At 37.0% G+C, this 15,447-nt stretch overlaps 1 protein-coding gene across 1 annotated transcript in view; it reads left to right on the top strand.

Annotated features, from left to right (window-relative positions):
• Positions 1-1,259: 1,259 nt before the first annotated feature.
• The window catches only part of LOC109098744 (huntingtin-like), a 41,788-nt gene continuing 27,600 nt past the window's right edge, over positions 1,260-15,447 (top strand). Inside the window, exons 1-22 of the mRNA XM_042759232.1 lie at positions 1,260-1,669; positions 3,220-3,303; positions 4,360-4,480; positions 4,689-4,748; positions 5,041-5,120; positions 5,271-5,409; positions 6,759-6,900; positions 6,989-7,167; positions 7,247-7,451; positions 8,418-8,462; positions 8,672-8,749; positions 9,107-9,474; positions 10,654-10,777; positions 10,864-10,982; positions 11,095-11,206; positions 11,364-11,501; positions 12,460-12,618; positions 12,703-12,800; positions 12,895-13,034; positions 13,209-13,272; positions 13,676-13,776; positions 13,867-14,013. Coding sequence (XP_042615166.1) covers positions 1,572-1,669; positions 3,220-3,303; positions 4,360-4,480; positions 4,689-4,748; positions 5,041-5,120; positions 5,271-5,409; positions 6,759-6,900; positions 6,989-7,167; positions 7,247-7,451; positions 8,418-8,462; positions 8,672-8,749; positions 9,107-9,474; positions 10,654-10,777; positions 10,864-10,982; positions 11,095-11,206; positions 11,364-11,501; positions 12,460-12,618; positions 12,703-12,800; positions 12,895-13,034; positions 13,209-13,272; positions 13,676-13,776; positions 13,867-14,013 — 2,801 coding nt within the window. The 5' untranslated portion in view covers positions 1,260-1,571. The remainder of the gene's footprint in view (positions 1,670-3,219; positions 3,304-4,359; positions 4,481-4,688; positions 4,749-5,040; positions 5,121-5,270; positions 5,410-6,758; positions 6,901-6,988; positions 7,168-7,246; positions 7,452-8,417; positions 8,463-8,671; positions 8,750-9,106; positions 9,475-10,653; positions 10,778-10,863; positions 10,983-11,094; positions 11,207-11,363; positions 11,502-12,459; positions 12,619-12,702; positions 12,801-12,894; positions 13,035-13,208; positions 13,273-13,675; positions 13,777-13,866; positions 14,014-15,447) is intronic.

Here is a 15,447-nt window from a genome sequence, read left to right as displayed (position 1 = left end):
TGCTGAGAATGGAGCTTATCTTGTGATCATTAATAGTCCAGAGGAACAGGTGAGTGAGAGTGCAAGAAGAGACAAACCTTTGTTTCACTAATCCAGAGTTGATGGAACCTGATGGTATCTCAGATAACTGTGTCTGTAAACATACGGTATTGGTTTCAAATATTTTTGGCCACCTGGGTGCTAACCATTTCTTTACATATGGGCTGCAACAGAAATTAATGTCTAATTTCCAAATGCATGTATGGATTGGCCTCTCTGTTACTGAGGGAGTGTGGAAATGGGTGGACAACACTGAAGTAATCAAAGAGTGAGATCTTACTTATATTTGTTTTTATTTTTATTTTTTTTTGAAGCAAATATGTGGAAACCTAATGTTTACAATGTTCATAGAGATTTCTTCTAATTAAAACTGTTATGTTCAGGTACTGGGCAACAGGAGAACCTAACAATGTAAATGGAATTGAAGATTGTGTAGAGATTCTAAGTGGCCGACCAAGCCAAGAAAACTGGAACGACTTTTCATGTGAAGAAAAAAAACATTACGTTTGTGAATATGAATATTAAATGCTTAGTTTTTAAGCCATGGAAACATTATAGAGTAGGATTATTCTGATGCCATTTCCCACTATTTGCGACTGAGGAATAATTAAAGAATCAGTAGAGAAATGTAATGTATCTGCAAGTCAAGAGAGGTATTTTATACTATTATATGATAAATTACTATGCATCTTCTTAATCTGACATAATTTCACATCATCTATTTAAAAATATTTGAACATTTTTGAAAGTGATTTTTGTGTGATTTGCTTTTTTATTCATGAATAAAGTGCTAAATTACACATCTGAAATGACCTCTATATTATATGTGATTGTTGAATTTTGAAGCCTAATTCAGACTCATAAGTCTGCGTTGTAGCTCTTCTTATGGACTGAAAACAGCTTTCAGAGATGGCAGATAATTGCAAATATTTGTTCTTCATCAGCCTTTATGCTCCGCATGATTCAAACAATAATTAAAACATATCTTTGTTTTTGCTTTCGAAACTTTTTCATGAAAAAATAAAGCCATTAAGCACAACAAGTTGTATACAGTTTGTTTATTTTCCAGAAACATACATTTTGCATTAAGCAGTCTAGTAATTGATCTGGCGTTAGTCTTGTATTGGAATCAAAATCCATGCCACTCAAACTCCCTACAGATATAGACAAAGTAGCACATTTTATTATGACAAAGAGGACTTTAATTTTGACAGGAGTTTTATTAACCCGGAAATAAAGCAGAACCGTTGCTCCCCTTACCCTGCTTTAAGATGGCTTTCAGAGCTGGTTATGTTTTCAGCTACCTTCTGAGTATTTTGTTGGAATACCGGTCATAATCTGATGGTGTGTGGAAATTAGATCGGATTTAAGGGGGTTCTGGCCACTTGCAAGTGGTGTCCGATCTCGACGACACACATTGAGTTTCCCTTCAGCAGTCTGCACGGCGCTCGACACCACTGGCTGTAGTGTCGAGTTTGTAAATATTACCAGCTCTCCAGCCAGACTCCATCTAGAGCAGTGCTTCTGAGAGAATGGCCACCATGGAGAAGCTGATGAAGGCGTTTGAGTCGCTCAAATCTTTCCAGCAGCAGCAAGGCCCGCTGTCGGCCGAGGAGCTCGTCCAGAAACAGTGAGTGCTGAACTGATGCAGCCTCATCATCATCATCATCATCATCATCATCATCACCTGACACAGTCGCTGTAGTACTGTTATCATGACATTCGGGAGGGCTGTGTGTTTTCTCGTATAAAGCTGGTTATTGTTGTTGTCTTGGGTTTAAAATCACATGACGCTCAGCGCGTTAGAAGTGTCGTTTGATTCTGCGTCAGCGGCGAGATAAAACAGCGCGCGCTCCTCTAGAAAACCTAGGAAAAGCTGTTGAATATAGAGAGAGCCAGAAATAGCTCCGTAATTCTTGATTAATGAACCAAAAATCATACTGGGAAATGTTAATGTGTAAATGCAGTGATTTCTATGAATCTGTTCATCTCCTGATTTTTTTATTTTTTTTTACATCCCTTCACAAAACGTTTTTTTTTTCCTTTCCTGTTACTCAACGTGACTCATACCATCAGATACAAAAAAAGAAAAAACGAAAAAGAAAATTGTGTCAGATATTTATAATACACATTGACAAATTGGCTCAAGACAGTTTTCAGCTCCGTGTATTGAACTCACGGTCACACTAAAAATCTCGCAAATTCACCAAGTTTGGTCTTTCACAGCCGTTTTAGTTTTCTGGTGTACCTTTCTTGTGAGTTGAATATATTTTCATTCTTGTGAAGTGTTGGGTCTGGGTACAGCCAGTTTTGATGTGCTGAGTGATAATGTGATATAATTCTGATAAACATTTTACTGATCATCACTTATTCATTTCAATGTGGAATTTTTTTTTTTTTTAATTTAACTTTAATTGGAAGAGCTTTTATCTCTATTTGATGCCTTTTTCAAATCGTATAAAATAAATACACTGTAAATAAGTAACTGTAAATGAATACCTTACAAAGACATTGGGTGGGAATTATGTGTAAATAAATGAAGTGATTTCCTTATTTAAGACACAAGAAGAATTTGAGTAGTTGACTTTGCACTGAGCATATGTAAATTAGTGAAAATTAAATAATGTTCTGTCAAAGAGACAGATTTACATTATTCAGAGTAAACATCCCATGATAAACTGTTTGGTAGTATTTTGGATGTTAAGGCACCTGTCCACCAAGTGATCAGACATCAACCACTGTAATAGATGAACTATTACATATTTAGTTTTTCAAGGTTGAACACTCATCTGCTGAGGTCATTTGGTTGTGTTTAAATAAATTCAGATTTGTTGTAGATCACCAGCAGTGAACAGTTATGTTATATGTGCTGTGGTCCAGAAGATCAGCTTTATTGCTGCATTGTTAGCAAGATTACATTCACCTAATGGATTTAGGTAATCAGTATCAGGAAATAAATCAGTGTCTGGCTGACCACTGTGGCTCAACATAATATACTCACTTTAATACAGATCCATGCTGCTTCTGTTCATGTTGTGTTGCATATTACCAGCTCTTGTGTATGTTTATGAAGAAAATATCTGCTGATTATGTTATTCATGTGTTTCATCAAATCAAATGTTAAAATTCTGTTTATGTTTGTTTTCTTGACATCCACAGTAAATTTGTGTTTTCTTACAGAAAAAAAGACCTTGCTACAACCAAAAAGGACAGAGTGACCCATTGCCTGACGATATGTGAAAACATCGTGGCACAGTCGCTGAGGTACGCAGTAGTCAATGCACAGACACATCAGATTAAGGATAATCAGATTTGGTCACGTCTTATGAGTCAATGGCAAAAGCCTGTTGATGCTGAGGCTAGGCTGGTTTTTTCACCCTTACAATGCAAATTCAGTGAAGGTATTCAAGATGAAAAATCCTGAATTATTACTAACAAGTTTTAATATGAGTGCCAGCTTTTGAAGTTCCCAAAGTCCATTTCTTTCAGCTTGACTACAAAATAAATCTGTTTGGAAAAACAATGGAAAAAAAATAAAAGATCATTGTAAACTTGCACGCATAGACGTTTTTGATTAGATCTTTTTGAATCACATTAGTAATGTGCTGTTCTTCACCTGTGGGTCAGGATATACACTGCTGTTCAGAAGTTTAGGGACAGTACAGATGTAGTGAAATCCTGGCTGATTTTGGGTGCACAGACAGGAACAGACTTTGACATTGGGAATTTTAATGGTAGAATTTTCTTATAAATGGTCTTAAAGTGACAACAGCCCATTTCCTACTGTTTTGGCTTTACTGGCCTTGCTACACTCATCCTGATGCCAAACGAGAGCTGAAACTAGAACATCATTAACTGTCCCCATCATGTACACAGCTGTATGAAGTTCATTATTCGTTTTACTGTGTCTCGCTCAAGGGGGATCATTCTTTGCTTAACTGCGTAGTCACATCCTTGTTTTTCATTTAGCATTTCCTTTTTTGGCTATCAGGATAATTGCTAGACTGCACAACAGCTTCACAACAACATTCTCTTGAAGCTGTCAGTGTTTGAGGGTAATCTGGGTGATAGTAACAGCCAGATACAAGAAGGAACAGAACACACTCACTCCTTCTTTGCTATTATAAACTGAATGAGTGGCAAAGTCAAATAGCCTTTGTTGGGACATAATATACATAATGCACATATTTTATCTGGGCTGCTGCTAATTTGAAAGTTTTAGCCTATATATATATATATATATTTTTTTTTATTATTATCATAACTGTGTATGTAATGTCATTCCACTGAGAACGCTGTATTTCACTGTGACTTTATCAGGACATCTCCAGAGTTCCAGAAGCTTCTCGGAATCGCTATGGAAATGTTCTTGTTGTGCAGCGATGACAAGGAGTCTGACGTCAGGATGGTGGCAGATGAGTGCCTCAACAAAATCATCAAAGTAAGTCATGAATAGTTTATATATATCTGATATATATATATATATATATATATATATATATATATATATATATATATATATATATATATATATATATATATATATATATATATATATATATATATTTATAATTATTATTATTTTGGACTGTATGATGATTACTGTGCTAATATATTGTAATAGAATTTATTTTTGTTTTACTTTGCAGGCATTGATGGATTCCAACTTGCCTAGGCTGCAGCTTGAACTGTACAAAGAGATTAAAAAGGTGAATCAGATTGCATTCTCTTTTCACAAGAAATAAAAAATGATCCTTACTTCCCCCCCCTTTTTTAGATTTGATGTAGAGTTACAGTTTTGTTTTGCTTTGGGTGCGAATAGACAGTCTGTGATTCATTGTATTGTTTTGTTCTTGGTGCAAACAATGCTTTATTGTTTTTTCTGGGGTAGAGTGTTTTTGAAATGGCATTCCATATAGTATTCGTAGGTACAGGGGTCTTGTTTTTTTCTAGGGACATGTACAGATCACTAATAAAGCACTACTCTTTCTATGTTCACAGAACGCTGCCTCTCGGAGTCTGCGGGCCGCCTTGTGGAGGTTTGCTGAGCTTGCTCACCTAGTGCGTCCACAGAAATGCAGGTATGCTTATTAGCTTAAAGTCAATTACTTCTATTGGTCTGCTCAGGAATAAGTGAAACTGATATTGGGTTAATGGTTACAAAATGAAATTCGTGCTTCTAATTGTAATAATCAGTGAACACACATGAATCCTCCTCTCTTTTTTCTCAGGCCGTACCTTGTGAATCTACTGCCGTGTCTGACACGGATCACAAAACGTCAGGAGGAGACGGTGCAGGAAACTCTTTCTTCTTCAATTCCTAAAATCATGGCTGCCCTGGGTCACTTCGCCAATGATGGAGAGATCAAGGTATGAGTTCAGTACTATAAAGAAAGAGATTTAAAACAAAAACAAAAAAAACCAAAGGAAACCACTGTAAACTAGGTTTTTGGTTTAGCTGAAAGTTTGTCACAGTTAAAGGTTTTCAAAGAACACGTCGCTTTAAAGATCCGCATCACCTGATGTTCAGGTGGAAATCACATGACTCAAGCCACACCACCACAACATCAACCCTGGCCCCTGGCCTGAATTCTGTGGTTTGGCACCTCAGTGTGGGATTTCCCACACCGTTATCTTCTCTCGCTGTCTGAAGCTGTGAATGCGCAGCGGTGACATCATCTTCTCAAAATGGAATGTGACTCAGACTGGATTTAATTATCCATGAGACTCTTCTCCCTCACATCAGTAGGAGACAGAAAGAGCCTGTTCACTTGCCAAGAACACATTTACATCTAAAGACACTAGAACTGTCAGTTTAGTGCTGTTTTCTTATGTTTAAATCCTGCTCAATCCACGTTAAAAATAAACAAATATCAGCAAGTGAAGATTTTTGGGAGACAAAGGCAAATCAATTTGTTTAGCTCCAGGAGTGCTTCATCTGTTAACGCTTAAAAGATTATACAGAATACACAACCATAGAGGTCGGTAAAATTCTTTGTGTTTTTGAAAGAAGTCTCTAATGCTCACCAATGCTTCATTTATTTGATCATGAATACAGATCATAATTTCTTTTTCATAAAAACTGTAACATTGTGAAATATTGTTACAATTTAAAATAAGTGTTTTCTATTTTAATGTATTTTTAAAATGTAATTTATTCCCATGATAGCAAATCTGAATTTCCAGCAACCATTACTGCAGTCTTCATATTCTGATATGTTGAAAACAGTTTTGCTGCTTAATATTTTTGTGGACACCATAATACTTTTTAAAGGAAGTGCAAAAGAACAATATTTATTTAAAACAGAAAGATTATAAATGTCTTTATGGTCACTTCATTTATTTATAAAAAAAGAAAAGAATTGGACTGACCTCAAGCCTTTGAAGGCTAGCGTACCTCTTCAGATGATTATATCTGTATTTACACAGCCTGTTACAGAAGAGTGATCACAAATTTGCAAGGAAAATCACAAATTCAAAGTTCAAAGGGTGTGCATAAGCCCAGCTCTCATGTTCCTAGACGTCTCTAATAATTTTCTTACAAAATGCATAAAAAACTATTAACTATTAACAAAAATTATAATAAAGCAAGTTAAGTAATATGATTTCATAATCTCACTTCCGGTTTAAATTTCTCTTATTCATATTCTATAAGTTATTCTCATGATATTCACTTTGAATGGGGCACTTATGATTCCACTCTTTGAATGTGTATTTAGATGCTGTTGAAGGCTTTTGTTGCCAATCTGAAGTCCAGTTCTCCCACTATTCGCCGAACAGCGGCCAGCTCGGCTGTCAGCGTGTGTCAGCACTCACGCAGAACACACTACTTCTACACCTGGCTCCTCAACGTGCTGCTCAGTAGGACGCTTCCACTCTAAAACTCAGATTCTGTCAAAATGGTATGTTTCAGATGTCGTAATTCATCTTCCTGTTTTCTCTCTCTCAGGTTTGGTAGTGCCAGTGGATGAGGAACATTCCAGTCACCTGATTCTGGGTGTATTACTGACGTTGCGCTACCTGATGCCTCTTCTTCAGCAGCAGGCTCCTAACACCAGCCTGAAGGGCAGCTTTGGTCTTGTTCGTAAAGAGGCAGATATCACCCCTACACCTGAGCAGCTCATTCAGGTACAAGAGCTGATAAAGTCCATTATATCCTTGTGATTTGTGTTATGTTGATCTGTGTGTACTAATCTTTGGTTCTCAGGTGTATGAAGTGACCCTGCACTACACGCAGCACTGGGATCATAATGTGGTGACAGCATCTTTGGAGCTTCTTCAGCAGGTGTTTCGCACTCCTCCCCCTGAGCTCTTGAACGCACTCATCACACGTGGCAAAATATCACACACCAGTGTCTTTAGAGAAGAGACAGTGTGCCGCGCACGAAGTGGCAGCATCCTCGAGCTTATTGGTGAATATTGTTATTATACAGTCTGTTGCATATGGTCAGTGCTATAATAGTTTGGTCATCTCTGCTACACTGTCAGTGGAGAAACACCTTGTGAGGAAAAATCAGGTTTGTGTTGTGTATATAAGTAGAGATCGACTGATAGTGGACTTTACTGATACCAATAACTAACATAGGTAAATGTGGCTGAACAATAACCAAGTCATTTGCAGATTGCTTTTAAAATCAGTAATACGAATGAAAAGTTTGCAGTTAATTTTTTTTGGATTTTATTATAAAATACGCAATAATGTCATAACTATGGTAATATTTTTTAATTATTAAAATAAATGTATATACATTAGCTGTTAAATCACTACTGACAAATGTATTATTTTTATTTTGTTGTTATATGAAATGTATAAAAATAATGTACAAGAAGGGGGAGAGAAAAAAGCAGAAAATAAAATCAACTCAAAGTCCATGTTCGCTCACATGAACCTTATGCTGCACTTACGTTTTAGATGTATGTATTGTACTTTGCTCGTGTGTTCAACTAGTTCATAAAATATATTTAGCAAGATGAGCACAGAGGAACATGGAGAAATTAAATTATCGGCGTTGATTTTCACTGATTACCAATTTCTTTGGCATAACTATTTCTGATGACCTCTATTCATAAAAGTAATCTCATTATTGGATTTTTTTTATGTGAAGTTGTTAAATTGTAAAAGTTTTATTTTTCCAGTTTAATTCAAATTTTGTTGCTCACTACTAACATACTCTCTTAAAATTCAGCTCTTAATATTTCCCAAACTGCTTCTTTATGTTGTCTATTCGGTTTGATGACAAATCTGTAAGATCTGTAAGTTCACTGCAAACTATTTCACCATGCATGAGATCTTCCTCCTCTACTTCTTCCTTCCTCTAACCCTCAAAATGAATTTCTGGGCTTTTCTGCTCTCTTCACTTCCTGTTTCCTGCATACAGCTGGTGGGTCAACATGCAGTCCTCTCCTCCTCAGGAAGCAGAAAGGTGACTTGTCTGCTCTTCTTTTGCATCTAACCTACTGACATGTTTCTGTGTGTGCTTCGAGGGCCGTCTGTGGTACGTCAGTAGAACAGTTTTGATATTGAATGTGCGGTTGGAGTTTTAGACTGTCAAAGAAAGTTAGAATGGTGTTTGGAATAGAAACATGTTTGGTGCATTGTAATGATATGCTTTGTATGTTGTGCTTGTTTTAGGTAAGCTGTTGTCAGGTGAAGAGGAGGGTTTGGAAGATGACCCTGAGAGGGCAGAGGTCACCACAGGATCATTCTCTGGTAAGTTGAGGAGGGGAGTACTGTCACGTTTTCAGCCTTACAAATCTCATAAACTAATCTGCAAAATAAATACAGACTTGGTGAGCATAAGAGACTACTTTCAAAAACAATAAAAAAGTCTTTCCGACCCCAAAATTGGACGCTAGTGTAGATTTGAGGATTTGTTGTTTTGCCTGGGCACCCTAGCAACCACATAGCAACATGCTAGCACTTACACACCACAAAGAAACCACATGGCTACCACCATCATGTCCATGAAAATTTCATATTAATTTGTACACACCCCTTGAGTGCAAACAAATGCATTGCATGAAATATATGGAAGGATTAATGCTTTGTTTCTCTCACATTGATTAGCCTCGGTTGGCGGCGACAGCTCCAGTGAAGCTCCCTCCTCATCAGGCGTTTCGTCTCTTGGCACATCTGACATCATCACAGAGCAGCCACGCTCCTCCCAGCATGCCTTGCAGCCGGGAGACTCAGTGGACCTGAGTGCATCAGAGCAGGGTGTAGGGCCTGATACTCCAGATGAGGAAGACGAGGAGGACATGCTAAGTCGCAGCTCAAGCGGGGGCGCCGGGGTCGTCAGCACATCTGGTGACTTAGTAAGCGAAGGCAACCAGATGTCGATGGGAGCAGTGTTGTCGTCGCCCCCTAGTGATAGTTCCCAGACGACTACGGAGGGGCCGGACTCCGCCGTGACGCCTTCAGACTGCGCCGAGCTTGTAAGTGTCACCAGCAGACGATATTGGAACTATTCACCACCTTCCCCAACTCCCACAGAAGGGCCGGACCCACACTCTGACAGCGAGTCATCTATCTACAGGCCATCCTCTTCTTCCTTCTCTACCTCGAATTCTTCCTCTACCTTTTCTGCCATCTCTTCCTCTAGCAGTAGTGACCAGGTCAGCAGAGGACAGGGGGTGAGGCTATCGTTGCTCTTCCCTGCCCGGATAGAACCCCACCCCCCCTCCCGATTTGCTCCATCCCCACATGCACATCCTCTTTCCTGAGGTGTTTGAACACCTTATATTTCCCTGATTCTGGACCAGTGATTAAGAACCTAGTCCTAACAACACTGATGCTGATCTCAGATCAGTTTTAAGAGCTTCATTTGAATATGAATCAGTCATTGTTAACTTACACTAAAACTGTTAAAAATCATTTTTGGTAAATGAAATAAAGATTTTAAGACTTAAGTTTAAAAATGAAAACTTGGAATGTTGATTTGACAACCAACTTAAGTTTAAACATTACAATTACTTAAATGGAAATAGAAACAAATGAAAGCTATTTAGAAATATTTTAAAGAAAACAAGATAAATAAAAATGACAAGCATGTAACAAAATGACTAAAACTAGAATTTAAATGATAACTGACAATATAAAAATTAAAGCTGATTCAAATTTTTAATAAATACTATAATAGTATATAAATAATACTAAAATAACATTGGATTGAATTTGAGCCATTTCCTGGTTTTGATAAAAGCAATGATCTCTGGCCACATTCTTATGACTAACATTCATAAGTTAATATCTAATGAGTCAGCCATTAAATCCTCACTATTTTCTGGTGGTGCAGCTGGCAGTAGATTAACACCCTAAACCTTTTTTTTTTTTTTTTTTTTTTTTTTTTTTGTGTGAGGCCCAAAATTGTCTTGACATGCATATTATTATGCAAAAGAAAGCTGTGATCAAGCAATATTTGTATGAGTTCCTAAAGTGATTCTGCATGTCTGACTGTTTCTGTTCTTTGTGTGCATTTGCATGAATGAGTTAATGTGAATGTTTATGCTTGTTTGTGAGTTTGGCCCATTCTGTTATGTGTGTATATATTGATAGTGATATGTGTACGTGTATATAAGTATATATATATATTTATGTGTGTGTGTGATGTGTAGGTGCTGGATGGCAGTGATAGTCAGTATTCAGGGATGCAGATCGGCACACTGCAGGATGAGGAAGAGGAGGGCGCAGCTCCACCGCCTGATAAACCTCCAGAGCTTTTCTCTCAGTCAGCACTGGGTACATACTCATTTAGTACACTTTCTCAACAATACACCCTGTTTATTAGTCATCCTTTTTAGCTCACAGTTTTCTCTTGTTGTCAGCTTTAAGTAAGCCCCATCTTCTGGAGGGAAAAGGTCACAACAGGCAATCATCTGATAGCAGTGTGGATCGATTCATACCAAAGGAAGAGGTTCTGGAAGCTGCAGAACTCGACAACAAGGTGAACACACACAATAATAATGTTGAATAATGTTGTGCATCTTCAAGTTCTCACAGATTCTTTACAGAGATCTAGTAGTTAAACTGCACCATCTGTGTTCTGTGTGTTTTAGCCATCTAGGATTAAAGGAGATATTGGTCACTATACTGACCCAAAGGAAGAGCCTCTGGTGCACTGTGTCCGGCTGTTGGCTGCCTCCTTCCTGCTCACCGGCCAAAGAAATGGTGAGAAACAAGATATAAATGCTCATGAGTTGTTTGACTGTGTATTCTCACAAAAAGCATACAAGTGCTTTTGGATGTTGGTGTTTGCTACTTGAACATTAAAGTGTCTTTCTTAAAATAATATGTGTTTGTGTGTGTGTTTGTCTGTGTGTTGTAGGGTTGGTTCCTGATAATGAGGTCCGTGTGAGCGTTAAGGCATTAGCCGTTAGCTGTGTGGGGGCAGCAGCTACTCTTCTACCTGAATCCTTCTTCAACAAACTCTACTTGCACCCACTAGAAGTACAAGAGCCAGATGGTGAGAAAAACACTGCCCCCTATCCAAGAATTCTGTTCATTCATGGGTCAATTGAATCACTCGCTCTTGTTTGTTTCGTCTTGTTTGAGTGGGTTTGTTTGTTTTTGTTTGTTTTTTAAATTTGTTTAAAAAAAATTGTGTATAAATATTTTATATATATATATATATATATATATATATATATATATATATATATATATATATATCTATATATATATATATATATATATATATATAATATTATTATTATTTTTATTTATTTATTTATTTATTTATTTTTGATGTCTTTTGTCTTTAAATGAGTTTTTATTTAGTTTCTGTTTTCTGTTTAGTTTTTTTGTACATAGGTGTCCCATTTTTTGGTAGGGAAGAGTCAAGGACTCTGGAGCAGAGCTCAACGGGTTTTATCATAATTCAAAAATAAAACAAAAATAATCAAAAACTACCCCGTAGAGTAAAATACTCAGCCACTGCAAAATAAGACAGGATGCGGCAGGGCAGAACACACTGGGAACCAACAGGACCATAGAAACATTAGATGTCCGTCTGGCACAGAACAGAGAGCACAGGGAAAATAAATAGGGGAAGAAATAAGGAAAGTTTCAGAGGAGAGCAGGTGGGGCAAATGAACCATAAAAAGATACGTAATCACACTAAACATGACACCCTGAGAACACATGGCCTATGTGCTCACAGAAAACAAGATAACATGGAAACACACGACCAGTGGAAATCACGCAAGCTGTGTGCTATATTAAACATGACAACACAAGAACACCTGGCCAATGAAAACTTAATCCACTTGCTCGACAAAAACACACCAGACAAGAGCATGCAGTGAGGGAGTGAACACTCCAGACATTCACTCACAACAAAAGACTAAAGCATGACTGTCTGTACCCCAAAACTGAATTGATGCTAAACTAGATAACTGAAACTGTTGTGTTTGTGTGAACAGAGCAACAGTACATCAGTGATATACTGCAGTACATTGAACATGGGGATCCTCAGATCAGAGGAGCCACAGCCATCCTGTGTGGAGCTTTAATCCAAGCCATCCAGCTCAAGACACGCTACAACACGGAGACATGGCTGTCCCAGATCCACTCTGTCACAGGTGAGAACTACAGCTACAGCTTGATCAAAGGAATCACACACTCTAAGGCTTGTTTTCACATTCTCTGTTTTTCTGTTTTCTTAGGAAACTCTGTGACACTTGAAAACTTTGTGCCTCTGCTACAGCGAAGTCTAAAAGATGAATCTTCAGTCACATGTAAAATGGCCTGTGCTGCTGTTAGGGTGAGAATATATATATATACATGTGAACAATGCTATCTGTCTGTTAGTTTTAGAAGATTAAAAAAATATGTTGTGTGTTTTTACACATCTACAGCACTGTATCATGGCGTTGTGCAGTGGCAGTCTAAGTGAACTTGGCCTGCAGCTGCTCATTGATCTGCTGACCCTGAAGGACTGCTCCTATTGGCTGGTTCGCACTGAGCTTTTGGAGACGCTTGCTGAGATTGATTTCCGGTAAGTGGACTCAAACTTTACTTGTATTTTAATTTCGTAAAGCACATTTTGATACAATAATTTAAAAGGCACATATATTCATACATACAGTATATTCATATGTAACTGCTGAACTTTGTGGAAAGAATCAAACATCTAATTATTAAAATCGCCTGCTGTTTCTGTGTTTGGCAGGTTAGTAAGTTTCTTGGAGAGAAAAACGGAGAAGTTGCACAAAGGAGAGCATCACTATACCGGTGTAAGTCATCTCTCTTTCTCTATTTACTCTGTTTAAGATGAAGGATTCATTTGTCATTCATTTGATGTATTAATCTAGTATTAAATAATGATTAAAAGAAGAATAATAAAATAAATTCTGTCATCATTTATTCTCCTTTTTGTTGTTCTCATATGACTGTCTTTCATGAAACACAAAAGGATACATTTTTGAGGAATATAAAAAAGCATCTTACACACTTTACCTATATATTGTATAAATTTAAAAATTAAATTAGCCATTTTTATATGCACGTACAGTATATGTTAAATAATGTTTTATTTATGCTATATAACATGAGTATAATATATTTGACAAAAATATGTTTGTAAAATAGAATTAATATTTTATAATTAATATTTTCATTTTATTAAAATGGTTTCAGTTGTTGAGGCTCCAGGACAGGGTTCTAAATGATGTTGTGCTTTATCTACTGGGCGATGAGGACCCACGTGTGAGACATGTGGCAGCAAACACCATCAGCAGGTATTCAGACATTTCATCTCTGACTGATCATCTCCTGACTGCACTTCACAAACCTCACACTCTGAGTTTGCTCAATCTTTCTTTACTCAGGTTGGTGCCCAGGTTGTTCTTTGACTGTGACCAGGCTCAGACAGACCCTGTTGTGGCCATAGCTCGAGATCAGAGCAGTGTGTACCTGCAGCTGCTAATGCACGAGACCCAGCCTCCATCACAGTTCACTGTCAGCACTATTACACGGTACACTACAGCTCTTCTTTCTTTGCATGACATGTTTAAATCGCTGCTGTTATTTGAATTTATTTTATTAAAGAAATGAATACTTTTTTCAGCTAGGGCACATCAATTGATGTAAAAGTAAATATAATGTTACAAAAATTATATTTCAAATAAATGCTGTTCTTTTGAACTTTCTATTCATCAAGAATCCTGAAAAAAAAAAAAAAACATGTATCACTGTTTCTACAAAAATATTAAGCAGCACATCTGTTATCAACATAGATTATAATCAGAACTGTTTTTTGATTTCTGGAGGATCCCGTGACACTGGTGACTGGAGATTGCTGAAAATTCAGCTTTGCCATCATAGGAATAAATTAGGGATGTAATGATTCACTCAAATTTCAATTCGATTTGATTCGATTGAATTGACGATTTTGATTTCACGATTCGATTTTCTCACAATTTTCTTTTAACAAAATGAGATTGAAGACATACAGTAAATGAAAAGGTGTTGTCTTATTAGGCTATTGCTGCACGTTTCTTTGTTAAATTTGGAATATAACAAAACTAAATAGAAATTTTTAAAGTTAGACAAATAAAATAAATCTCTTAATATGAACAAACTAAGCCTTTGTCGGTGCTCTTTCCATTTAAAATTAGAGGCAACCACTGGATTTGAATCATGATCTAAACAAAGATGCAGCATACATGCAGCATGAGTAGTTTTTAATCTAAATTAGACTGTATAATTCAGAAATTTGAAGCAGAAATAAAAAGGTCTGACTTTAGTTTTGTGTAACTATACTACATAAAACATATCTGAAAGAAACAGCTGACGAGCTGAATGAGATGCAGAGTCACTCTCTGACAGCAGGTGGTGCTTATGAACTACAATGATACAGTGTTTCCTGGGTTACCACTGTAAACAAAGCAGTGCAGCACTTATGAACACTACTGTAATATGCATTGTTCAGAGGCAAGATAAAAAAAGAAAATACCACGTTAACTTTTCTAAAGACATTCAGTTCCCCTCAGAGATAAATTCAAATAAGCTTCTACTCCTATTCTGCCATGCAAAGGCAAAAGACCGTAACTTCGATTTTTGTCGAAAATTAGTTTTTGATATTTTTGGGATATTCAAGACATCCTTTATCAGTGTATAAGTATCTTGAGTCAATTTAATTGTTTTTCAGAGAAAATAATGGGTCGTCTCAACCGTAACTTTGAAAAGCCCCAGAGAAACCAAGGCAGAACAGCTTATAAGACCAGTTACTGCTCTTTCACTTTGTTTGGAACGCTCAAATTGAGTTACAGCATTCTGCCTTTGTTTAGCCGTGAGTCAAAATGAAGTTACGGTGCCGGTTTGGAGTTATACAGTGTTCAGCCTTTGTTTTACTGTCCATTAAAATCTGCCGCATTTTAATTACGGTGTAGACAAACGATTTAGATAGA

Source organism: Cyprinus carpio, chromosome A1 (genome assembly GCF_018340385.1).
Source record: "Cyprinus carpio isolate SPL01 chromosome A1, ASM1834038v1, whole genome shotgun sequence".
NCBI classification, from domain to species: domain Eukaryota; kingdom Metazoa; phylum Chordata; class Actinopteri; order Cypriniformes; family Cyprinidae; genus Cyprinus; species Cyprinus carpio.
Note: the sequence above shows the minus strand (reverse complement) of the source record. Positions and strands in the feature narration are given on the sequence as shown.